The sequence below is a fragment of the Galeopterus variegatus genome, unplaced genomic scaffold (assembly GCF_000696425.1).
Source record: "Galeopterus variegatus unplaced genomic scaffold, G_variegatus-3.0.2 Scaffold1313, whole genome shotgun sequence".
Taxonomy (NCBI): domain Eukaryota; kingdom Metazoa; phylum Chordata; class Mammalia; order Dermoptera; family Cynocephalidae; genus Galeopterus; species Galeopterus variegatus.
In genome coordinates, this window is record NW_007727424.1 from 64,963 (window position 1) to 91,969 (window position 27,007).

General features: G+C 40.3%; 1 protein-coding gene across 1 annotated transcript in view; it reads left to right on the forward strand.

Annotated features, from left to right (window-relative positions):
- Positions 1–250: 250 nt before the first annotated feature.
- Positions 251–27,007, forward strand: part of LOC103593279 — a 56,866-nt gene continuing 30,109 nt past the window's right edge. The window contains 8 exon segments of the mRNA XM_008576237.1: positions 251–624; positions 857–967; positions 11,121–11,207; positions 15,692–15,783; positions 16,851–16,977; positions 17,453–17,527; positions 18,379–18,455; positions 18,878–20,492. Of these exon segments, the coding sequence (XP_008574459.1) occupies positions 15,751–15,783; positions 16,851–16,977; positions 17,453–17,527; positions 18,379–18,455; positions 18,878–20,492 (1,927 nt within the window). The 5' untranslated portion in view covers positions 251–624; positions 857–967; positions 11,121–11,207; positions 15,692–15,750.

The window sequence follows — 27,007 nt, forward strand, 5'->3', positions numbered from 1 at the left end:
CCCCCAATATGTCTCTAACCTCTATCCTGTCTCTCGGCCTACTTTTGCCTCCAGCCCTCACCCTGAGCCTAGCCGGAGCCCATCAGCACCCACCCTGGAGGAAAACTAGAATTTGTCTGCCTGAAAGGGTCTGTTGTGGCTGAGGCATCAGCCCCGGAGCCCCGCCCGGCCCGCGGCTGGAAGCGGACGTGACGTCAGCTGTGCGCCGCCGTCTCCGAGGACGCTAACTCGGCGCGCCCGGGGCCTTCATCGCCCTCCTGTGGCGAGCCCTTTGTGAAGGGGACACCGGAGATGGAGGGGGCTCGTTAAAGGACGGGCGTGACCCAGGTCGCTGAGGGGCCTCCGTAGAGAGGCCTGGCCCGCTCCGCTCGCGTCCGCCTGGGCTGCGGGTCCTCCCAGGGCCGAAAGGCCGCTCGGGGCGTCGGTCTCCCGCCTGGAGACGGTGGAGAAGTGCCTTAAGGGCGCGTCCGCGGGGGCTTTACATATTGTGTGCCCTCCTCTTTAAAAGCCTCCGAAGCAGCCTTCGTCAATTACTTTTCCAGAAGGAAGAGAATTTCCTCCGTTTGAGTCAGGTTGACTCCGGCCCCGAGCAGCTCACAGACCCGGCGAAACCGGCGCTTTTTGGTGAGCACTGGGTGGAAGTTGGCTCGAGGGGCCTCTTCCTCCTTTTCTTATGCAGACGAATGTTTCATCTGAGAATGTGGCTGTTTCTTTGCGCATCATGTAATTATTGATAGATGACTTTCAGGCAGAAAGATAAAGGTATTTCTTAGGTGTTTAGGGCGTGTGTGTTTCTGTATGTGAATATAAACATTTGTAGACTCCAAGTCTTTTTTTATTTCTTTTTTCTGTACAGACCTAAGAATACTCAGATATTCTCTTCATATGAACTTCCCAGGGCTATACAACACCACAGAGCTTCACAACCGGGCCTCCAGGAAGAAAAGATGGAGGCTTTCTTACATTGGTACTAGAATAATTTAATTCACAATTAACAGGATGGTTGGATTAAGTATAATTTTCCCCACGTTTCTCTCCAAAAGCCTTAAACATACCTACTGGTCATTTGAACATCCAGTAAAATGAATACCCATCGTAGTAGATTCACATACTTTTAGTGTTTTTCTTGTTTCGTCTGTCCTCATATAGATAAGTACATTTTGTGGTGAACTGTTTTGAGATTAAGTTGAACATAAATTGTAGACGCGGTACTTTACCTTTAAATACGTGGTAATGCGTCTTCTAAAGATAAGCACATTGATCCACTAAAACCACGATGCTATTATTTTAATCAAGAAAATGAGAAACAATATCCTCTGATGTCTATTCTGTGTAACAAGCTAAAATTCTCCACATTGTTCCAAAATAAGTATTTTAAGTTTTTGGATCTAAGATCCTTTGAAGTTTTCTGTATTGCCTTTGCCTACGTCTTTTGGTCTCTCTGGACCTAGATTAGTCCCTGTTGGAGACATTATATTGACTTTTTGAAGAGAGCTGTACACTCTTTTAGACAGTCATTTGGATAGTTATGATTGTCTTCCCATGGAAATGAGAAGTATGTAAATTAGCCCATTCTTTTTGTATTTCCTGTAACTGATAAATGGGTTCATAGCTGAGATTGGCAAGCTTTTTGTCTTTTTATAAAGGGCCAGATTGTAAGTACTTAATGCTTTGGTGGTCATAATGCTTCCAGCTAATGAGGTGTGTCTTTGTACTGGTCATGCAGCCATGTAGTATAGTAAATAGGTAGGCATGGCTTTGTTCCAGTAAAACCAAATGAACGAAAACAGACCAGTGAGCCGTAGTTTGCCAACTCCGGGTTTAGAGAATTCAAGAGATAATTTGCAAAATGTTTTGTAGGTGATGTTATATACTTCCGATTGTATTTTATCAGGTAGACATATATATTGTCCCACTGTTAGTGATGCTAAGTTTGATACTTGCTTAAAGTATTGATCATCACAACACTATTTTTTTCTTTCTCTTTTGAGCAAATTTTTTTAAAGATAGACTTTCTCTTTTGAATAAGAAAGTAATTTGTGGGTTGATATTTTGACACTCAGTATATCTTGTTCCCCAGCAACCTTTGTTCCCAATTCTTTAAGCATCCGTGACCATCTATGAGTAACCTGTAGTGAATAAATTCTAAATGTTTTTTTCCATATGTGGAGGTGCATTGTTAGTGTAAGCTTTTAAGGTTGGATGTGTAGGTCAAAGGGCAAATGTACATTTAATTTTGCTGTACGTTACATTTTTTCTCTTCCACAGATTTTGTACCATTTGGCAGTTTCTGAGTCAACTTTTAAAAAACTTGTTTAAAAATTATTCTGGGGAAAAATGAGAAACAGATTTTAGTTTTAACTGCCAGGCACTTGTTTTGAAAAAGAAGGTCAACATCCTGCTTATTTTCTTTTTTTTTTCTTTTCTTTTTTTTTTTTTAAAGATGACCGGTAAGGGGATCTTAACCCTTGATTTTGGTGTTGTCAGCACCACGCTCAGCCAGTGAGCGAACCGGCCATCCCTATATGGGATCCGAACCCGGGGCCTTGGTGTTATCAGCACCACACTCTCCCGAGTGAGCCACGGGCCGGCCCCATCCTGCTTATTTTCATCATGAGTAAGAATACTCAAATGTATTTTTGGAAGTATTGTGTTTTGGTTTATTTAGTATTGCAGACAGGCATTTTATATGAATCTTATTAAATTTTTGCATTGTAATTCGATTTCTCTATGCCTTCTGTTTGTGCTTAGCTATACTTTAACTTTTTTTTAAATTAAATCATAGTTGATTATACATATTTTTGGGATTCAGCATTGACATATGTTGATCAAATCAATATTACTAGTATATACATTGTTACAAATTGTATTTATTCTTTATGCCCCTTGTCAAATCTCTCCCTATCCCCCTCACCCTCCCACCACCCTCCACTGATAACCCTAGATTTCTTCTCTCCCTCTGAAAGAGTAATGGTTACTCTGTTGATTTGTTACCTAGATGATCTGCGAAATGCTGAGAGGTGTGTTTGGGTCCCCCAATCTTATCATAGAGCAGATGCTTCTTCTGTCACTTTGGAATGGGCTTTGTGGAGAAAGACATCCTCTTCTTTTCTTTGGTCTCTGCTGGTGACTCTCTTTGTGTCAATGCCCTCCAGTGGCTGCTGGACCATCTGTGTGGTGGTTGTGACATCTAGCCACTTTCGGGGCAGCTGTGGTTACTGTGGTGTCTGTGTTGGGCCACCCACATGGACTTGATGTTTTTGGCATGCTCCTTGGTGGTGGCTGGCAGTGTGCCTGGTTGTGGGTGTGGCTCTGGTCCCAGATCCATGCTCAGGCCCCCAGGTGGGCCCCAAGGCCCTGGTGGTGTGCCTGGTTGGGGGGTGGTTCTGGACCCCTGGAGGCCTGAGGCGCTGGTGGTGTGCCTGGGCTGGAACTAATTTTTTGTTCTTTGCTTACTTCTGAAACAAGGGAGCTTCCTGTGGGAACCAGTACTTGAGCTATGTGGTTGAGCTAAATTGCTGCTTTGCTGCTGTTTCCTAGGGAAGGCTTTTTGTGCAGCCCAGGGTTTAATGGCTGACCTTATAGGTACTTCCTGCTCACCAGAGACCCAGTTCACCTGGGTTGTGTAGAATCTCTGATCTGGGCCTGAGTCTTTTCGTCAAACTGCACCCCATGCAGTTTTGTCCCAGTGTTTTCCCAGTGGGCCTGTCTCCCCAACTGCCCATGCTCCAAACACTTCCCATGAGATGGGCCCTGCGCTGGTCCCTTGTGATGACTCACTGGCCTCTAAATAGCTCCTTTTTTCAGTTGTTGTGTCTCCTCACTCCTTTGTGTTGCCACGGGAACCCTATCAGTGGTCTTGCTGTCCTGGGGGCCACCAAGGCCCTCTTCTCCCCTGCTGCCTCCAAGCATCTCCATCTTAAGGGCACAGCTGCAGCTTCTGCTGGCTCCTGCTCCATGCGCTCAGCAGCTCTAGCCTTAAAGCGCTCGCGGCCCGAAATGCTCCAAGCAGTTTTTTCTTTCTCTCATTGTGGTTTCTCCCTCCTCCATGAACTCTGTAGGTCTCTCTTCCTCTTCCCCTGAGCTCTTGGCTGTTGTTACATTTTTATAGTTGTAAATTGGTTGATTTGTGGGAGAGAGTGATGCTGGGGACTGTCTATTCTGCCATCTTGACCAGAACTCCTACTTTAACATTTTTTGTGTGGGGAATGGCAGTTGTCTGGCAACCACAAGTGATCATTGGATTTTTTTAATGAACTAGGCTTTCTGCCAGCAACAGGGAAACAGTGACCATCAAGTCAGACATAGTACTGATACCATGGGACTTACAATCTACTAGGGAAGACATTTAAACGAATACTGGCAAGTATGTTCTATGGACTTAATGCACTGATAAGAGGAGGGAGGACATACTGGGGAGGATTGATATTTAAGTTGAGAACAAAGCATGATTTAGCTAGTCAAGTCTTTAAGCTAGGATGAGGAGGTGTGGAGTAAGTGAGAATATTTCAGAAGTAGGAAACTTAATGAGCAAAATTCCAGAGCAGTTGAGAACCTAGTATATTTGTTGTACTGAGGAGAGGGGGTTGGTTGAAGCAGAGGAGAGAGAGGAGTGGGAGGTAGAAGACAGAGCAGGGTTAGGACCAGAGGAATGTCAGTCTGAATTATATTCTAAGACCATGGGAGCTTGTGAAATCTTTTAAGCAGGAGAGTGATTTAAATATAATTTGAATCTAAATTTCACACGTTTAGTGTAGAAGATTAATGCTTAAGAAATCTAGTCCATTGTTCCACAGGACGTGTTGAAGCCGAAATGAATAAATTGATAACAGTCATAGTTGAGAGTTTGGGTCCTCAACATCCCTTTGCACCCTTGTACACACATTTGAATTCTCTTACACGAATAAAACAACTGTATATTTTTACCTAAAAGTATACAAAGGAAGAAGTTCTCACCCTTGCCCACAGTGACAAAGTGCACTGTTTCCCATCAGAGGCCTATTAATTTATCCTGAAATTTAGTGACACTCTCACTGAATAGTCTGTTACTTAAACACTACATTGTAAATTTAACCTCTAATAAGTTGTGTATGAAATAAGAATGTGAAGGAGAGAGAAGTTAATGTTTAGTTTATATCAATGAACACTTACATATAAACAGACACACAAAGATTTATATGAACAGGGTTTGATTTGAGTGTTTTGAACCAAGACCTAGTTGCGGCTGCCCGTTACTTGCAGTGTATTCTGAGTTTCTTGTGCAAACCTTATCAATTCTTTTTGTGATTTTTTTTGGCTATATGTGATATAGCCAATGGTTATTTCCCTTTTCTGCCATCATCTTGCCCCAGAATCAATTCAGGCTATTTGTGTTTCCAGGGGTGTGTGTGTGTGTGTGTGTGTAGGACACTCTGTATTTTTCACTTGCTTGATTTTTTTCCATAGCACTTATGAACTGATATTTGAAATTTATTGCTTATCTTCTCCCATAGGATCTTGGGTCTTTAAGGCATGTGACATTTTTTCTGTAATTCTCTGCTCTCTGGTCAGTGCTTAGGACAGGGGGAAAACTTTCTAATTGTCTGAAAGAATCAAGTAATAAGCCAAAGCTGAAAAATCCAGAGGAGGCACAGAGCTCCAAGTTACTCCAGGCTCTAACAAAGGAAGCTCAAGGGTGTTAAGCCAATGAAAGTTCATTAATCCGCTCTTCCTAATGCCCAGCTGCAATCTAGACCAGTGCTGTCCAGTAGAAATACAATGTGCTGGTCATATATATAAATTAAAAACTTTCAGTATCCACAGTAACCTAAAAACAGGGCTGACTGGGTACCTCAGTTGGTTAGAGCATGGTGCTGGTAACACCAAGGTCAAGGGTTTGGAGCCGTGCACCAGCCAACCACCAAAAAAGAGAAAGAAAAAGAAAAAGGAAAAGAAACAAGTATTTGTAGCAATTTATTTTACCCCATATAGCAAAACTATTAGTATGGAGACGTTTACATTCTTTTTGTTCATACTAAGTCTTTGAAATTCACTGGACACTAAATTTTAGTCAGATTTCCGTGATTTTTCTGTATATCTCATAAAATTAGCAGTCGAAAAAAGTATCTAAGTTGTTGCAAACATTTAAGGAATTTTCAAATAACAAAATCAAATATTTTTAATTTCAAGTTAATTTATTAAAATTAAGTAAAATAAAAAGTTCTGTACTTCAGCTATACTTAATATGTATGAAATGATAACACCTATGGCTAGTGACTGTCATACAGCATAGGTCTATACCAGCTTCTGGTCATGTGGTGTATAACGACACTGCACATGATCAAACATTAGGGATCAACTTACCTGCATTGAAGTCCTGGCTTATCACCTCCTAACTAGATGACATTTGAATAATTACTTGTGTCGTCTGAATCTAGTTTTTTTTTTTTTCAGCACTAAATAGGGGTAATATTGTTCACTGTGAAGAGTTGGTAGGGTAATTAAGCGAGCTTATAAATATAATTCTGCTACTGCAAATTCAGGTGTATTCGTCCTCAGTAAATGGCAATTGGTGTTAGGAATACTCATGTTAGAGACTACACCATTTCCCATATATCATCTGCAGAGTGAGCTAATGTATGATGACTGATGATTGTTGTTGTAATGGTTGTTGATTAATGACTGATAACAACTGGACTCCAAATAACCCTGAATACGGAGGAATGGAGATCACTATCTATTTAGAATCTAAAGCTATCCTGGAGTGTTCTTGGCATCTAGAAAAGGAGCATGAGGGCACATTTTACCCTTCATGCTTACAGAATGGCAGCCATTGATTTGGCCCATGGCCAGCCTTTGTTGATGCTTACTGTTAGAGAATCTGCTTTAGGCCTCCCGTATACAATATGGAGTCCCGTGGTCTGGGCCTAAGCAGTTACTCTACCCTGCTGCTTCATCTTGGAGGGACTAAAGTGGGCTGGCTAGAGAATGATGTTTTGTAAGTCAGTTCCCCAGTATGCGGGCTTTGAAGAGACATGCTGCTTAATCTTCTTAATGAGATTTGTCACCATGGGCAAATAGAGAGTCACTTTTCTCTGGGCTTAAGTTTCCTTACCTGTAAAATGAGACTATTACAGTTTGATGGGCAGCATGGCTCACCATCCCTTTTTCTGGCTTTAGGTGAGACAGAACTGCTGTGGCACTGTATGGCTTAGTGTGTATGTGTATGAGTTTTTTTGAGTGTGCAGGATTATATGGGAATTTCCTACTACGATGGAATAACATCTGTTCAATATGCCATTCCAAAGATTCCTCATCAGGAATGTTAGGCAACTTCTGAGTTCTATACCCAAGTCCTGGGAGAGTTTGTCTGTCATAAGTTGTCTCATTTTACTCGGTATTGTCTTGACCAAGGATTCAGGTCTGATAGGGGTGGTACTGTCCCTCATTGTCTTGAGCAGAGGTGTTGTTGTCTGAGGGGTTATCATTTCCCACGATCACTTCTTGGGCTGGGTGATGTTGTCTGAGGCATTGTCATCTCTGGTGGGGTGACTGAGTGGCCTTCCCAGGTAGCAACCAAATATGGGAAGGTAGGGTCTTAAAGGTGTAGTGTGGCCCGAGATATTTGTGAGGCCCTGAGCAGAGTTTCTGTACATCGTTAAGGCTGATCACTAGAATCACAGATTATAAGTAATTTCTGGGGGTCCTAGGGGTGCATTGTGCAAAGATTTGGGTGGCACTTTTTTCTGAAGAGTAGGATGTTACTATCCGTAGTTAGTATAAATTGGAAGCACATGCACGACCTTGGGCCAGACAGAGCTTAGTGACTTGTTCTCAGCAATCTTACCTCGGGTGATGATGAATGGGTCAGAGCTGCACAGCATGAGCAGTTGGGTTAAAATTTGAGTAGTTAGCTGGCCATCGTCCTGAAGTTACAATCTCTGGGACTGTTTGTTGAGGTTGGGTCAGTGTTAAACATCAGTGCCTTTGGTTCTGTAATTGGGTTGTCTGTATCCATACCAGATGGCACTTTGGGTGCAGTCCCTCTGGGACTGCCTTCCAACAAGAGCACTTTCCCCATCCTGGGGTACAGTTGTGCACCAGGGATGTTTGGTTCCAACAGCTCTCCAGTATACCAGATGGCACTTTGGGTGCAGTCCCTCTGGGACTGCCTTCCAACAAGAACACTTTCCCCATCCTGGGGTACAGTTGTGCACCAGGGATGTTTGGTTCCAACAGCTCTCCAGTGTGGCCTGACTGGGGTCTAAAAGGAGCCCCAAAACTCAAATGGCCCAACAGGTGCATAGTAATGCCAGCAACAGTGAATATCCACATTTTAGTATTCTGTGCTTACCTGTGAGCTGCCCCAGGTGAACATTTATCATAGGGCCATTTTAGAGCTTTTCTTTCATTGGTGATCCACTTGAGGTCAGAATGCAGATATGCTTATCATGTTGGGGATCTGTTCCTGGGATCATGGGGGCCATGACCAGGTTGTCATCTCCTGATGTTGCTGATATTTACTAATTTTAGTGCTTGCTCCCCTCTTTTGGAAATCCATAACATGCCTTCCGTGTGCCCTGGTGCAATTATTTCTACCTCTTGTGGGGAGTTTTGATTAGGAGAAATAAGCCATCCTTTGAAGCTACTATACATACCTAGGAATTGCAGCAGATATTTGCAACTCAAGCGGATAGGTGTGATTCCAGAGCAACATTGTGGATTTGCTCTCAGGAAAGTCTTGGGCTCTCTGTTACCAGGGGATCATACCTTACCACCTATCCCCAAGCAGGTCTCCAATGGATATTAGAAGGGGAGATGATTGATATTTTAAATCTATAGGAGTCGTGGGGGGATTATATATATTGTTATATCTCAACAAGAAGGAATCCTGCCGGGGACCAGCCCCAGCACAGAGATTGTAAAGGTCCCCACTGGTAAGGGATCCCCCAAAAGGGAGGAAGGGCAGCGTCGGCGATGGAGCGGCAGCAAACATACAGACCCAAAGGATCTGTTGAATGCTGGGACAACAAACACACAGACTCAAGGGATCTGCTGAATGCTGACAATTTATTGAAGCAAGCATCAGACTTTTATACTTTTCTTTCTTATTTGCTACATAATCATAAAATAATCAATGAACAATATCATAATATCTCTTTGTAAGTGACATATGTTTTAAGAAAAATAGGATTACAGTTTATTCCCAGAAAAGACAATTACAATGTCCTTTCCTTTGAGCAAGAACGTTACAACCCACTGGTCCCATATAATCATCACTTTTCATCACTTGCAATTATTACCGAAACTACATCTATGGTACAATAGACTTTCTATGACGTTATTAAAACTTAATTCACACCTACATCTAACTATTCTTTATTCCTAAATAAACACTCTAAAAATTAACTTGCTTAACTAAACTTCTACTTCTATTGTAAAACAAAAGATTGTACATTAACTCCTTCCAAGCAGCCAGGCCAGACTCTCAGGCACCAGACAAGACGAATGCCTACATAGGTTCGTTGTCCCCATTATCAGTCCCTAATAATTGTCCTAAAATTAACTTTTCTCTGCCCCTGGTCCCTTTAAGAATTTGTGACTGAAGAGCTGATTTTGCCTGCTCTTCATACTCCGTTTTCCACAACAAATATTGACCAGGAGTTAAACATGATTTAGCAGTTTGTTGCCAATCAAAAGGTGTGAGCCATCGAGAGCCAATATTTTCTACCAATTGAACAGCATAAGGGGAAGTTGGTCCCAAATCCCTTACTGCTGTTCTTAATTCTTTAATGATCTTAAAAGACAAAGGCTCCCATTGGGGCTCACCATCATCATCTATTGCCCAGATGACAGGGCAGCAGATGCTCAGATCTCCTTGTTGTTGAGCCTCTGCAACTGCTCCTAAAAAGCCTACTCTGTTAGGCAAAGGTTTAATAGATTTTTTTCTTGGCCTCCCCAGTTCCACTAAACTTACCAGTACTGACTATGTGGCCATATGTACCCAATTATGTTCAGGGGAATGATAACCATAAGGCTTGAAATTTCGTATGGTTAACACCTGAGGTAAAAGGGCTGTCCACTTGGGTTTCCATTTGCCTTGCTGTAATTTAAGCAGCAAGAATTTTAGCAGTCCATTAGGGTACTTGCTTGATAAGGCCAGAAGCTTGTGGACGGTAGGCCAATTGGAAGTTCCATTGTATGTGCTGTTTGAGGGCCCACTGTTGGGTAGTGTGGGCTGTGAAGTGGGATCTTTGATGCAAGTCTGCCACCTCAGGGTGTCCAAACAGGAAGGGTACATTTGGTAAAATAATTTTTCCCCCACAGTGTTTCTGGTTGGGGGCACAGACCAAGACTGGTATGTGTATCAATGGCAGTTATAGGGAAAGGGGAAGTGCCCACCGAAGGAGGAAGCAGGCCAATGAAATCAACCTGCCATCTGGTAAAAGGGTATTCCTCTCAAGAAACCGAGGCATAACAAGGCAATTTTCAATGTTTGGTCAGGGAGCATAACTTACAATTGAGGACAGCTCACTTGGCCAGGGTTGTTGTGAAGGGAATGCTTGGGCAGTGGGCCCACATTATTGTATTGTGTCTGTGGTGCCTCCTTGGGCCACCGACATATGGGCCTACTTGGCCGTGGAAAAGGTGTATGAAATTGGTGACCGAGGAAGGCTGGAACAGAGAGATTCCGGACTGAGCTACAAGGGGAAAGTTGTGGGAAGGGCTTAGGTGGTCATATGGGGGATCCTGGCGGAGCAGTAGATGTGGTTAGACCAGAGCAGGTGGTGACTGGTATACACGGGGAGGAATCAGCCTTGAGGTTAAGCATTGCTCCAGGAGCGGTGGCACTGGTGTGGGCCAAAATATATGTGACCTTCATGTGGCTTAGAGCCTTGGCTGTTTCTAAATGGAGGCAGCCCACAGGGGATGGCCTTGAATAGGGAACATGTGTCTCTTTGCCATTGGCCTGAACAAAGAGCTATCCCATTCGCAACCACCCAGGAGTCAGTAAAAATGTGGACCTGCCTTCAGTCACTTGAGGAGCTGGGTCAGGAAGTGTCCTAAGGGCTGGTCCTTGGGGTGCCACTTTGGAGCCCCTTCCAAAGCCTCTAAAGCAACCCTTCTGAATTATTTCACAGAAGGAGAAGAATTTCTGCCAATCGTGGCACATTGACTTCAGCCCTCTTTCCTTATGCCTCTGGACCTGGCGATTATGGCGTGTTCAGGTGAGCACTGGGAGAAAGTTGGTTCAGGAGGGCCTCTACTTCCATTTCTTTAGAAAAAAATGATTTGTCTGAGAATTTGCCTTTGTCTTTCATGTCCTTTATTTATTTTTGACGCATTACATTTGCCTAGAAAGATAAGATAGATTTTCAGGTGTCTGCAGTGTGCATATTTCTATGTATAAACATATGTAGACTACCAGTTTTTCTACTAAAGAAAAATAAGAATTCTCAGCTGTTCTCTTCATCTGAAATTCCGAGGCCTGTACATTCCCACAGAGCTTCAAAACGGGCTTCCAGGAAGAAAGGATGGAGTCTTTATCACACTGGTACTAGAATAATTGAATTTATTATTAACAGCATGTTTGGACTAAGTGTATTTTTTCCCACATTTTTTTTTTTTTGAAAAATCTGAATCTAATAAATTTGAATATCTAGTACAAGGAGGTACCCATTATAGTAGATTTACTCATTTTCAGCATTGTTCATGTTTGCTCTCTTCTCAGATAATAAACACATTTTATGGGGAATTATTATTTGAATGTAAGTTGAGAATAAAATTGCATACATGATACTTGACCCTTAAATGCTTGATAATTCATCTCCCAAAGATACAGACATTGCCCTACCTTATTTCACCTACAAAATTTTAAAAAATTTGTTATCTAATGTCTCTTTCGTGTAATAACTAGGATTTTCCACAGCGTTTCAACATATAATGTTGGGTGTTTGGGGATCTAAGATCCATTCAAGGTTTATAAATTTCAATTGTTTGTCTTTTCATTTAGAGCTGTCACTATTGTTTCTCTGTTATATTGATTTTTGAAGAGTCACACTTTCTCTTAGAGAGTCACAGAATTAGATATTTCTGATTGTATTCTCATGGTGTGTTTAAATATTCCTCCATTACTTGCTATTTCCTATAAATCTGAAATTGGGTCCAGAAGATAAGTTAACAAATTTTGTTTGATAAAGGCTGACAGTAACTACAGTTTTGTGCTGCATAATAACGTTTCTGTCAGTAAGGGACCACATATATGACAGTGGTCCCATAATATACTGAAGCTGAAAAATTCCTATTGCCTATTGACATTGTAGCCATTGTAACTTTTTAGCGCAACACATTACCTTTTCTGTTTAGATATTTTCCATGGTGTTACATGGTGTCTTCATTATTCAGTACAGTAACATGCTGTAGAGCTTTGTAGCCTAGGAGTAACAGGCTATACCATATAGCCTAGGTGTATAGTAGGCTGTACTATCTAGGTTTGTGCAAGTATACTCTGATGTTTAAACAATGGTGAAATTGCATAATGATGCATTTCTCAGAATGTTTCACCACCTTTAAGTGACACATGACTGTACTTTATGCTTTATGCCATATTTAAAAGATTCTGTCTGTCACCTCAGAATGGTGAAATTGCATAATGATGCATTTCTCAGAATGTTTCACCACCTTTGAGTGACACATGACTGTACTTTATGCTTTATGCCATATTTAAAAGATTCTGTCTGTCACCTCACCATACGCTTTTAGTCATCATTACTGCTGTAACCACAAAGAGCATCCTTCATTTGGGCCCTCACTGCAAAGACTTCAGTTTTCACTTCATCAGAATCAGCCATACGTAATAGGGTGATTAATGTAATGTGATGAATGTCTTTCCCATTGTCAAGAACCTTAACTCTTTGATCAGCCACAAAGGCTTGACCAAACCAGTCCCCATATCTCATCATTACAGGTTCATTTTGTAGGATCATTGTCTGTCTCAATTACATATAAGCCTGTGTCCAGTGAAGAGACAGAAATCACTCGATTGCTTGTTTTAAACAGGAAAAGTATAATAGAAAGATGTAAAGAAAACTAAACAGAGTACCTGAGGAAGGCCAAACTCTATTGTGGGGCATCTTCCCAAGACTTGGCTTTAGACCTTGTTGGAGAAAGTCATTGCAGCCTATTGGCTAGTGAAGAAATTTACTGAGTTGCCTGCGCCGGAAGTGGTCAGCAGTCATTTGGGAAGCATTGTACAACCCTCTGGAATGTGAACTAGTTGTCTTGGTAGGCAGATGTGCAGAAGGATAAATACTATGAAAAGGGTGGTTTTCTGAGAAGACCCATAAAATTTTTTTTTTTTTTTTTTAAAGATGACTGGTAAGGGGATCTTAACCCTTGACTTGGGGTTGTCATCACCACGCTCAGCCCGTGAGCAAACCGGCCATCCCCATATGGGACCCGAACCCGGGGCCTTGGTGTTATCAGCACCGCACTCTACCGAGTGAGCCACGGGCCGGCCCAAAGACCCATAAAATTGGCAAGTATTCGGCACAGTTTGATTTTGTGCCATCATCTTGCCCAAGAACCAATTCACAATATTTGGGCTTTCAGAGTGGGGGGAGGACGGACAGTATTTTCTCACCTGCTTGATTTTTTTTTTGAAGATGTCTGGTAAGGGGATCTTAACCCAAGTGAGCTAAGCGGCCATCCCTATATAGGGATCCGAACCCATGGTCTTGGTGTTATCAGCACCACACTCTCCCAGGTGAGCTACGGGCTGGCCCCCCTGCTTGATTTTTTTTTTCCATAGTACCAACGAATTGACGCATCAATTGCTAGGTCATTGCTTATCCATTTGCATGGGAATGTTGGATCTGTGAGGCCTGGGACATTTTCTGTATATATCATGGCTTTGCACTAAGTGCCTTGTACAGGGTCAGAACTTCTTAATTATTTGTTGAAAGTATAAAGCAATAAGCTGGAGCTGAAACCTTCAAAGGAGACACAGAGCTCTACACTGCTCCAAGCTCCATCATGGGACGCTCAAGGGAGTCAACCAATAAAATATTTCAATTTTCTCTTCTTCATCATGCCCAACAGCTGTCTAGACCATTGCTGCCTAATAGAAACATAATGTGTAGGTCATATATTTCTTTTTTTTTTTTTCTCCTTTTTTGTCTTTTTTCGTGACCGGCAACGGATTGCAACCCTCAGTGTCGCGCCCGTACCGGACCGGGACCGGCAACGGGATCACAACCCTCGGCGTTGCTCCCGCACCTCGCTCAGCCAGTGAGTGGCCGGTCCGTGAAATATATTTCTAATAATATTCCATATGTCCAAAATATTATTTCTTTATGTAGTCAGTATAAAAAATTGCAATTTTTTATTCTTCATGCTAAGTTTTCAAAATTCATTAAAGACTAAGTTTTAATCAGATGTACATGATTTATACTTAGACCTGATCAAAATAACAGTTAAAAAGGTGGATTCCAGTGACCAAGTTTCCAAACATAAATTTAAGTTCTTCAATAAGTGAATCAAGTATCAATTTTTAAATTTTAACTAAATTAAATAGTAAAGTCTGCTTTTCAGTTATACTAGCTCATAATAGCACACATGGCTAGTGCTTACTGTATTGTGCAGTGCAATTCTGTATATGCTTTTCGTCATATTGGGGAGTCACAAGAAACTCAAAAGTTCAGGCTTGAGACAAGGTAACCTGCATTCAAGTCCTGGTTCATCACTTTTAAAGTGTATGATGTTGGACCAGTTAGCATTTTCTGAACGTAGAGGTGTTTTTTAGCTGTTAAACTGGGGTAATATCTATTGTGAAGGGTTGATATGAAGGGTGGTATCTTGTGAAGAACTGAAGTGAGCTTATATATATGTAAGGCTCCTGCTGAGACTTCTGACACATACTGCTTCTGGTAAATGACAATTGATGTTACTAATATTCAGGGAGTATACCAGTTTTAGTGGTTTTCACATATATCCTCTGTAGAGAGAAATCTAATGTATAGTCTTAAAGACTGACAAGTAATGTTTGTTGATTGGCAATTGATATGAAATAGGTCTCCAGATATCTCTATAGCAGGACAGATGGAGATTGTGCTATCCATTTAGATTCACAAGTTGCCTTGAAATTGTCTTGGCATCATGGAAAGGACTGTTCAGGCACATTTCATTGTTATCCTTACAGGATGGCAGCCATTGGTTTGTCCCGTAGTAAACCCTGTTGATGCTCTTTTTCTGAGACTGCTTTTAGGTGTTCCTACACAGTATAGAGTCCTGTGGTCTGGGCCTGAGCAGTTATACTTTCGGTTTATTTCGGAGATGCTGAAGTGGGCCACAGTATGATGTTTTGTAATTCAGTCCCTGGTACATGTGCTTTGGGAGGGGGTGCTGCATAATCTCCTTCATGACTGTCATCACCATAGGCAAATAAATAAACATTTTTCAGGGCTTATGTTTCCTGACCCGTAAAATGAGTCTATTACCCTTTATCCAATGTGCGGCATGGCCCACTTTCCCTTTTCTGACTCTAGGTGAGACACACTGCTCTGGTAGTATGTGGCAGTCTAGTGTGTATGTGTGTGTTGTCTTGAGTGTGCAGGGTTTTATGGGAATTTCATACTAGGATGTAATGACTTTTAGGCATATGAATGTGGGAATTACGGTCACCTCTGGGTTCTCTTGTTTCCTTTTCTTGCAGGAGGTCTTCTTTCTAAGAACCCGATCTGCCTTCATAAAGAAAAGATATAGGCAGCAAGGATGGTGGCTGACTATCTGATAAATTGTAATCAGGTATGCTACAAGTGTATTTTTCTAAAAAATTACAGTCAGTCAGCCCTCTGTATCTGACGATTTTGTATCTGTGGATTCAACCAACCTTGAAAATATTCAGTCAACTGAAAAATGTTTAAAAAAAAAACCCAATAAAAATAATACCAATAAAAACCCAATACAGTATAACAACTATTTACATAGCATTTACATTGTACTGAGTATTATAAGTAATTCAGAGAAGATTTTAAGTATACGGTGTGATGTTTGTAGGTTATATGCAGATACTATGTCATTTTATATAAGGGACTTGAGCATCTGCAGATTTTGGTATCTTCAGGGGGTTCTTGAAACTAATCCCCGGTGGATAATGAGGGATGACTGTACTTGCATCCATAAGGATGACACATTTTCCTCTAGGTGGACAGATCTTCAGTTTCTCAAAGCAAATAAAGCCACACTCATGGACAGAGTTTCTAGTTGAATATTTTCAGGGAGTGGACCCTCTACATTGGTTAAGTACTGTTTTGAGAATCATCACAGTATTTCAGTAATTACATTATTTTGACCCTCATGGTGCCAAGTGCATGTTTCTTATTTAGCTTAGTTCTCTAACACATGATCAGGAAGACGAAAGTGCTTCTTTCCTCAAGGAGTTTATTCATACATTACAGTTTATGAAATTTTTTTTTTTTTTTTTAAAGATGACCGGTAAGGGGATCTTAACCCTTGGCTTGGTGTTGTCAGCACCACGCCCAGCCAGTGAGCGAACCGGCCATCCCTATATGGGATCCGAACCCGGGGCCTTGGTGTTATCAGCACCGCACTCTCCCGAGTGAGCCACTGGGCCGGCCCAAGTTTATGAAATATTTTAATGTGCTCAAGAGTGTGCTGTCATAAAGGAAAATAAGACAAGAAGAGCTCCCAGTCCAGTCGTGGTGAGATAAGTTCATGTGTAAGAGGTACCATTAAAGCCATATGACTGGAGGAGATCAACAGTGAGTGAGTGTTGATAGGGAAGAATGCCTAGGAACATTGAACTTTTGGGGTAGACAATGGCTTAACCCAGCATGTGTATGATGATTTAGGACCCAGTGACCTTTGATGATGTGGCTGTGGACTTCAGTCGAGAAGAGTGGATTTTATTGGATCAAACTCAGAGAAACCTATACAGAGATGTGATGCTGGAGAACTACAAGAACCTGGCCTTAGTTGGTAAGACTGCCACCAATTGTTGTAGCCTCCTATGAAACAGGTACATATTATGTACTTATTGTGTCACAGGATTGATGATGTCAAATCTGAATAGATGGGAAATAACAGAGACATAGTTACTGCACTAGTGGGTTTTAATCTAGTGTAATAGTTTGCAAATGTGGTCCTAGGATCAGAAGCATCACTGTCACTCTATTTGAAGTGCACATTCTCACACTCCTATATTGACATACTGAGTTAAAAAGTCTGCTCTTGAGGCCTTGTCATTTGTTTTAACAAACCCTGCAGATGAATCTGATTCACTCTAAAGTTGAGAATTACTGGGTAGTAGTTTCCCATGAGAATGAAGATTTGTTATTGTACTTTTTTGAAATAATTTCACAGTTTTTTTCAGAAATGTAGTTCCTGTTTCCAGGGTACGTTTGTCTTGTCGTCCATAAGCCTCTTCCACTGATGTGTCTTTCCCTATGTACAGGATACCAGCTGTTCAAACCCAGCCTGATCTCTTGGCTGGAGGAAGAAAAAGAGTTGAGAAAGAGAGTTCTCCAAGGTTGGTGCTGGTGAAGACCATTTCTGGTCAATTATAAGTTTAGTATGTTTGGAAGTATCTTAGTGTGTTTTGTGTTGCTATAACGATATACCTGAAACTGGAAACTACCCAATTTATAAACAATAGAAGTTTGTTTGGCTTATAGTTCTGGAGGCCAGGAAGCCCAAGAGCTTTGCTGTCAGCATGTGGTGTAGGCCTTTGTGCTGCATCATCCCATGGTGGAATGGGGAAGGGCCAGACAGTTAGTGAGCAAAAGAGGGCAGAAATTGCTTTTATAACAACCAGCTCCCATGATAACCACATTCATCTGTTTATGATGGTGGAGTTCTTACAGCTTAATCACCACCTGATGGTCCCACCTCTTAATACTATGATAACGGCAATTAACTTTCAATGTGAATTTTAGAGTGGACATTTAAACCATGAGAGGAAGTATAATTAGGAAACTTTTTAATATGTACTTTGTCACAGAAGATGACACCCTTAGACTCAGAAGTTTTCGAATATCTTCAACTTTCCATATTCCATCTACGGAGACTTTTTTCTGTGATCTCATTAAACTGTAATGCCCTTTGTGCAGAATATTACTACTTCCCTTTCCTAAGAATAGTGATTTTTTTGTTCATCATCACATTTAATTTGTATAGAATAAGCTGTTAAAAAAAAATTAGAAAATTTAGAACCCATGTTGTTGTGATTCCCAAATCTAGACATAGCGAAAGTGTCCAAAGTTATCTTTGATTTATTTTTAACATATTTAATATGAAAACAAACACAAATGAACTTTATCATTTTTAAGTTACTTAACCTTTTGTTGTGCAAACCTTTATTTTTTTTCTGTTTTACTTCAGAATGGCAACTTAAAAACAAAGGGTCAGCACTTCAGCAGGATATTATTCGGTTAAAAACAACAAATGGGATACAATTGGTAAGCTTAACAAGGGAGATTTCTTATTGACCACACTCAGAAAATACTGGGGAATTCCATTATGGAAAATCAGCACCTAAAGAGAGATTTGAGAGTAGTGTTTACCCAAGAAGGAGGAATGTCTCCAGAGGGATATTCTGAATATGATGAATTTAGGGATAAACTAACCTATGTAACTAGGTATTAAGGTCTTTTTAAACTGTTTGTTGAAAATATGGAAGAAACTTAGAGCAGATGGCACAGGATTCTTACTATAGGGTTTCTTTATTCAACTTAAAAAGAAATACACAGAGCAGGAACTATGCATACAATGACAATGGAAAAAGTCATAAACATTGTAGTAATGTTTCTGTCTTCAAATGGGGGAATCTATTAAAAACTCTAAAAAATGCTCTAATCATCATCTATGCCTTCATCAACAGGCAGGAAGCCACCATAGAGGGGAACTCTATGACTGTAAGCAATGTGGAGAAATTGCCAGTGAACACTCATGCCTTAAGACACACATGAGAACTCAAAATACAAGGGATACTTGTGACTGTAATCAGTATGGAAAAGACTTTCCTAATCTGCACAAGAAAACCTCTGTGGGAGAAAAACTTTCCATGTTGAATCACTGTGAAAAAACCTTTAGCCTTACTCCAGATGTTGTTTCCCAGAGCACGTACATGCCTGACAAATCCTTTGAATGCAGTGACTTTGGGAAAGCATTCCTTAACAAGTCACACCTTCAGGCACATAAGACAACTCACAATGGGGAAAAACTCTACAAATGGAAGCAATGTGGGAGGGCTTTTTCACACACCACAAGCCATTCTGTGCCTGCTCTAATAAATACTGTAAAAAAGCCCTATGAATGTAAGGAATGTGGGAAAGTCTTTAGATATTCCTCACACCTAAATAATCATGTGCGAACCCACACTGGGGAGAAACCCTATGAATGTCAGGAATGTGGGAAGTCCTTCACTATTTCTTCAAGCCTAACTGAACATATAAGAATTCATACTGGAGAGAAACCCTATGAATGTAAGGAATGTGGAAGAGCATTCACTCGGTGCTCAGGCCTTTCTAAACACGTACGAACACACACTGGAGATAAGCCCTTTGAGTGTAAGAAATGTGGAAAAGCCTTTATTGACCACTCAAATCTTACTAATCATGTACAAACACACATGGGAGAGAAGCCCTATGAATATAAGGAATGTGGGAATGCTTTCACTGAGCACTCAAATCTTACTAAACGTGTACAAACATATGCTAGAGAGAAGCCCTTTGAATGTAAGGAATGCGGGAAAGCCTGCAGTACGTTTTATCTACTAACTGTACATCTAAAAACTCACACATGGGAGCCTTTTGAATGTAAGGTATGCAGAAAATCTTTTAAATATTCATCGTACCTTAATAATCACTTTCTAATTCACACTGGAATAAAACCATATAAATGTAAGGACTGTGGGAAAGCCTTCCTTTTTTCCTCAACTCTACGTACTCATGTAAGGATTCACACTGGAGAGAAACCCTATGAATGTAAGGAATGTGGGAAAGCCTTCTCATTTTCTTCAAACCTAACTACACACGTAAGAACTCACACTGGAGAGAAACCCTATGCATGTGAGGAATGTGGGAAGTCCTTCACTCAGTCCTCAGGTCTTGCTAAACATGCACGAACTCACAGTGGTGAGAAGCCCTATGAATGTAAGGAATGTGGAAAAACTTTTACTACAAACTTTGGTCTTATTGAACATATAAGAACTCACACTGGAGAGAAGCCCTTTGAGTGTAAGATGTGTGGGAAAGCATTTACATATTTTTCAAACCTTTCTGTACATCAGAGAACTCACACTGGACAGAAGCCCTTAGAGTGTGAGATATGTGGGAAAGTATTTACACAGTTCTCAAGTCTTAATAATCACATACAAACTCACAGTGTTCAAAAACCTTAGGTATGTAAAGAATGTGGGAAGTCCTTTATAACACATTCCTTAATATTCCCATGTGGTCCTGCACTGGAGAAAAACTATTATGAATGGAAACAATGTGCCTAAGCCTTCACTTATTCCAATTCACTTCAAGTACACGAAAGAAGTTACACTGGAGAGAAACCACACCTGTGTTACAAACATGCAGCCTCCAGGTATTCCTATGAAGTCCTATGAACATAGAAAATGTAGAAAATCCCTTAGTTGTCCCAGTTCACTTCAAATACATCAATGAACTCATACTAGAGAGAAATCCTATGAAAGTCAGGAATGTGGGAACACCCTCACTAAATATTTCAGGTGTTTATGGACAAGTAAGTTATTTACAATGGTGAAATCCCTGTTAGTAAGGAATGTGGAGAAGACTACTGGATCCTCAAGACTTCCTTTATTCATCATAACTCACTAGAGTGAATGTAAAGAAAATGGGAAGACCTTCCTTCATTCCACAAACATTATATGTCTCTGTGAACTCAACAGTCAAGAGAGACCTCTGACTTAAATGGCATTACCTGGATGATATCCCCCCTGAATTTTCATTTTGAACACCTAACCCCTAGTACCACAAAATGTAACCCTGTTTGTACAGAGGTTTTTAAAGGGGCAGTTGAATTATGCATGGAAAGCTGCTGTTATTTCAGGTGTTGCTAAATAAGTAACATCTTGCAGTACAGAGAAACCCTATTAATGAAAGTTACATCGGAGGATTGTAGTTCTGCTCAATAAAGTTCATTTGCAAACTAAGAGTGAAGAAATCTTTATGAATGTAAGTAAATGTTGACAATGATTTTTTCCATTTGATTGTCCTTTATCTGTAATTAATATAGCTTAACTCAAGTATGAATGTAGAGAATATGGGAAGTGCGTCCCTGAGTTCTGAAATCTTATGATGTTCTTTCGGAGACATGGCTTTCTAGGTGGTTGTATAGATCTATTTTGAATATTTCGGAGTTTGCTCTGGACATTCCTAGTTACAATGTGTCTTTCTTTCCCATAATAGCCAAGCCAGTTCACTCAAGTTGCTATACCTTTTAAGTTGCAACCTAGCCAAACATTAGCCTAATAGATTCAGATTTTGTTTTACTTTAGCCACCTGGATTCTCCAGTTGCATTGACCTGGTCGTTGTGAAGACCATAACCTGTTGACTGCATATACTGCTCACCAAGTCTACCTATGGTGGGTCAACAACAGGTTGGGGGGGTGGATATAATACATTTCTTTAAATATTTTTGAAGGATTTGTTTATTTGGAGCAGTTTTAGCTTTGTAGCCAAGTAGAGAGGAAGATGCAGAGATATATAATCTCTGCCCCCACGTATACTATTTAGCCTTCCCCATTATCAACACCACCCACCAATTGATACATCTGTTGTAATTGATGAATCAATATCAATACATCATTGTCACCCAAAGTCCATTGTTTATGTTAAGGTTTACTCGTAGTGCTATTCATTCTGTTTTGGAGAAATGTATACTGGCATGTACTCACCAATATAGTATCATGCATAGTATTTTCATTGATCTAAAAATTCATCCCTCTCTGTACCCTAACTCTGGGCAACCACTGACCTTTTTTTTTTTTTTTTTAAAGATGACCGATAAGGGGATCTTAACCCTTGACTTGGTGTTGTCAGCACCACGCTCACCCAGTGAGCAAACCAGCCATCCCTATATGGGATCCGAACCCGGGGCCTTGGTGTTATCAGCACCGCACTCTCCCGAGTGAGCCATGGGCCAGCCCGCAACCACTGACCTTTTTACTGTCTCCATGGTTTTACCTTTTCCAGAATGCCATGTATTTGGAATTACACAATATTTTGCCTTTTTAGATTGACTTCTTTCATTCAGTAATATGCATTTAACTTCCCTCCATATCTTTCCATGGCATGATAGCCTATTTTCTTTTTAGAGCTGTTTTAATATTTTATTGTCTGGATATATCACACTTTATAGCCATTCATCTATTAAAGCACATCTTGACTTCTTCCAAGTTTTGGCAATTATTAGTAATTCTGATAGAAACACCTGTGTACAGGTTTTTGTGGGCACTTTACTTTGGGTAAATAACATGGAGTGATGTATTAGTTCATTTCTGTTGCTTATAACACAATACCTGGAACTGGGTGATTTATGAGCAAATGAAATTGACCGCTTACAGTTTCTGAGGCTGGGAAGTCCAAAGTCCAGGGAACACATCTGGTGAGAGTGTACTTTGGTGGTAGCTTTACATCAATGCAGAGGTCTCACATGGCAGAAAATGGCAGATCAGAGAAAGAGACTCTCATGTGCTCTCCTTTTAAAGCCCTCAGAACCATGCCCATGACCACCATTATTAATCGATTCACTATGGCATTGTTGTACAATCTAATCACCTCAAGGCCCCACCTTTCAATTACCATAATAGGATTTCCCATCCTCAACAGTTACAGTTGGAATAAGCTTCTAATATATGGACTTTGGAGGACACAATTCAGTCAATCCACAGCAAATGCAATCTCTAGAGACTGGTAAGAATATATTTGCTTATGTTAGAAATTGCCAAACTGTTGGGCCGGCCCGGTGGCGCACTGGATGGGTGCGCCGCTTGGGAAGCGCGGCAGCGCTCCCGCCCGAGGGTTCGGATCCCACATACAGACCGGTTCCCGCTCACTGGCTGAGCGAGGCGCGGGGGCAACACCAAGGGTTGCAAGCCCGTTGCCGGTCCCCGGTCCGGTACGGGGGCAACACTGAGGGTTGCGATCCGTTGCCGGACACGGAAAAAGACAAAAGACAAAAAAAAAAAAAAAAAAAAAAAGAAATTGCCAAACTGTCTTCCAGAGAAGTAAGCTTTACCATTTTGCATTCCCACCAGCAGTAAGTGAGAGTTTCCCTTATTCCAAATGTTCTACAGCATTTGGTGTTATCAGTTTTCTGGATTTGGCCATTGCAATAGGTGAGAAGTGGTGAGAGTTTCCCTTATTCCAAATCTTCTACAGCATTTGGTGTTATCAGTTTTCTGGATTTGGCCATTGCAATAGGTGAGAAGTGGTATATCACTGTTGTTTTGATTTCTGTTTTCTGGACGATATATGATGTGGATCATCTTTTCATGTGATTATTTGCCATCTATATGTCCTTCATAGTAAGACACCTGCTTAGGTCTTTTACCCTTTTTGATCATGTACATTTTCTTATTATTGAATTTTTAAGAGTTCTTTGTGTGTTTTGGCTGACAGTCCATCATCAAATAAGTCTTCTGCAAATATTTTCTCCTAGTGTGTGGCAAGTCTTTTCATTCTCTTGATGGTATCTTTCACAGAGCAGAAATTTTTAATTTTAATGACTTTCAGTTCATGTTGTATCTAAAAAGTTATCACCAAATCCAAAGTCTTCCAGGTTTTCTTTTATGTTCTTGGGTTTTTATATTGTTTATTACATTTAGGTCTGTGAAGCATTTTGAATTAATTTTTGGGATCAGTGTAAGGCATTTGTCAATATTTACTATTTTGCATTTGTTTATCCAGTTGTTCCAGTACCATTTGTTGAAAGAGCCATATTTGTTCATTGTATTGGCTTACTACTTTCTCAAAGATAATTTGATTTAAAAAAAAAAAGGATTGATTTCATTTGTGTAATTTGTGTAAATCTATTTTTAGCCTCTCTATTCTGTTCCATTTATCTATTCTTTTGCCAATGCCACACTGTCTCCATTATTGTAGCTTTATAATAAGTCATGGAGTCAGGAGCTGTCAGTCCTCCAAGTGTGTTGTTCTCCTTTAACATTATGTTTACTGTTCTGGGTATTTTGCCTCTCCACCTGAACTTTAAAATCAAGTTGTCGGTATCCAAAAAATAACTTGTTGGGATTTTGATGGGGATTGCATGAATGTAGAGACCAGTTGGAAGAACTGACATCCTTCTATCCGTGAACATGGAATATCTCTTCATTTATTTACTTCTATCCTTGATTTCTTGATTTTGTTCATCAGATTTGCAGTTATTCTCTTATAGTTCTTTTATATATTGTTGGATTTATACCTAAATATTTCATTTTGAGTGATGTCAGTGTAACTGTTATTGTACTCTCTTTTTCAAATTTCACTTTTTCATTTCTGGTATATATGAAAGCTGTTAACTTTTGTATTATAATCTCGAATTCTCCAACCTTGCTGTAATCACTTGTTATTTTCAAGATTTTTTTCTTTTGCATTTTCTACATAGACAATCATGTAATCTGCACACAAACATAGTTCTTCTTTTCCATTCCACATACCACTTCTTTTCCTTTTCTTTCTTTCTTTCTTTTTTTTTTTTTTTATTGTTTTAGCTAAGACTTCCAGTAGGATGTTGAGAATCTGTGGTGAGAGGGGACATCTTTGCTTTGTTCTTGATGTTAACGGGAAAGCTTAGAGTTTGTCACTGTTAAGGATAGATTTTTGTAGATATTCCTTCTCAAGTTGAAGTATACTTAAGTTCCTAATTTTCCTGAAAGTTTTCATCATTAACTAGTTTCTATTTTATCAAATGCTTTTTCTCCATCTATTGATATGATCATGTGATTTTTCTTCTTTAGTATGTTATGTGATGGATTACATTATTGATTTTCAAATATTAAGCCAGCTTTTATACCTTGGATAAAACCCATTTGGTGGTCGTGTACAATTCTCTTTATACATTGTTCATTTTGATTAGCTTATTTTGTTGAGGATGATTGCATCTTAAGTTCATGAGAGACATTGTTCTGTACTTTTCCTTTCTGGCATTGTGATTTGAACCTGTTTCCAACTTAAATTTAACCCACTAACTCCTAGTTTGAGAATGGAGTTCAGGGAAGTTGAGAGTGATGGCATGGGGCCAAGATAGAAGCTTACAGTGGTTAAGTTTTTAAGGAGATTAGGTAACCTAGACTTAGATCAGTGTCATAGAATAGAAGATGAGTGAAGCAATTCAAGAGTTCTGAAGATGGTAAAATGGAGAGAATAAAGTAATTCCCTCATGTCTTTATTTACTAGAGGATATAGTGCACTTAGCGAGTGCTTGAGTGGTTGATTAAGGCATAGTGAAAAAATTTAAACAAAGGCTATTCTTTTTTTTTTTTTTTTTTTTTCCCTTTTTCAATTCAAGAGTTCTGAAGATGGTAAAATGGAGAGAATAAAGTAATTCCCTCATGTCTTTATTTACTAGAGGATATAGTGCACTTAGCGAGTGCTTGAGTGGTTGATTAAGGCATAGTGAAAAAATTTAAACAAAGGCTATTCTTTTTTTTTTTTTTTTTTTTTGTCCTTTTTTGAGACCGGCCTCACCGAGCTCAGCCAGTGAGCGCCGTGAGCGCACCGGTCATCCCTATATAGGATCCGAACCCGCGGCAGGAGCCCCACTGCGCTCCCAACGCCGCACTCTCCCGAGTGCACCACAGGCTCGGCCCAAGGCTATTCTTAGGGAACTTATAAGGTAATGGAGCAGACTGTCATCTAGCCAACTGATAAGGGATTGAATTGTGTCCCCAAGTTTTATGTATTAGAAGCTTGATCCCCACTGTGACTGTTAAGAGAGTGGGAAATCCTATTGTGGGAATTGAATGGTGGGGCCTTGAAGATGTGTTAAGATTCTGAGGATCATGCCCTAATGAATGGATTGATAATGGTGGTCATGGGTGTGATTCTGAGGGCTTTAAAAGGAGAGCACATGAGAGTTTCTTCTCTTTCTCTCTCTCTCTCTCTGCTTCTACCATCTTACAATGTGATACCCTGTGTCGCTGAAGCCACCGCCAAGGAAGGCCTTCACCAGATGTGTTTCCTGAACTTTGGACTTGCCAGCCTCAGAAACTGTAAGCAATAAATTTTGTTTTCTTTATAAATCACCCCAATTTCAGGAATTTATGTTATAAGCAACAGAAACAGACTAATACACCAACCAAATAAGTGTATTATTACGAATTGATGAGGGTCTGGAAGTAAGTAGAGGACAGTATTATTTTCTCTTATCTTTATATGGCAGTAAGGAAAGGTAAGAAAAAAGCTTGATTTTTCAAGCTGAGACCAAAAAGAGAAGATGTAAGAGTTAGCCATGTTGAAAGGGAAGGGGGTGGGAGGTGGGGAAAGGGATTTATGAATTGGCTGAGTACATTTCTAGGGGAGGTGGGAGTGCTTCAAGAGCTTCCCCTAGGTTTCACACTGGACTTATTTTCTATGACTGGGAAAAAAGCTGAAGGAAGAATCTATTCTTCAATATGAAGCTGACAGGAAACATAACTGATAATGTGCTCAATTGATGTAAATCAAGGGAAAATAGGAAAAGGCATGTATGTTTTTTAACTTCATGAATAATGAATTCAAGGAATTAATCACAGCCAGTGGCTAAGCATTGGGAAATAAGTTTTTTATAAATGCTCTCTCCAAGGGCCGGCCCGTGGCTCACTCAGGAGAGTGTGGTGCTGATAACACCAAGGCCACAGGTTCGGATCCCATATAGGGATGGCGGTTAGCTCACTTGGTGCTGACAACACCAAGTCAAGGGTTAAGATCCCCTTACCAGTCATCTATTTTAAAAATAAAAAAAAAATAAATGTTCTCTTATGTTAATTATAAATCTTAG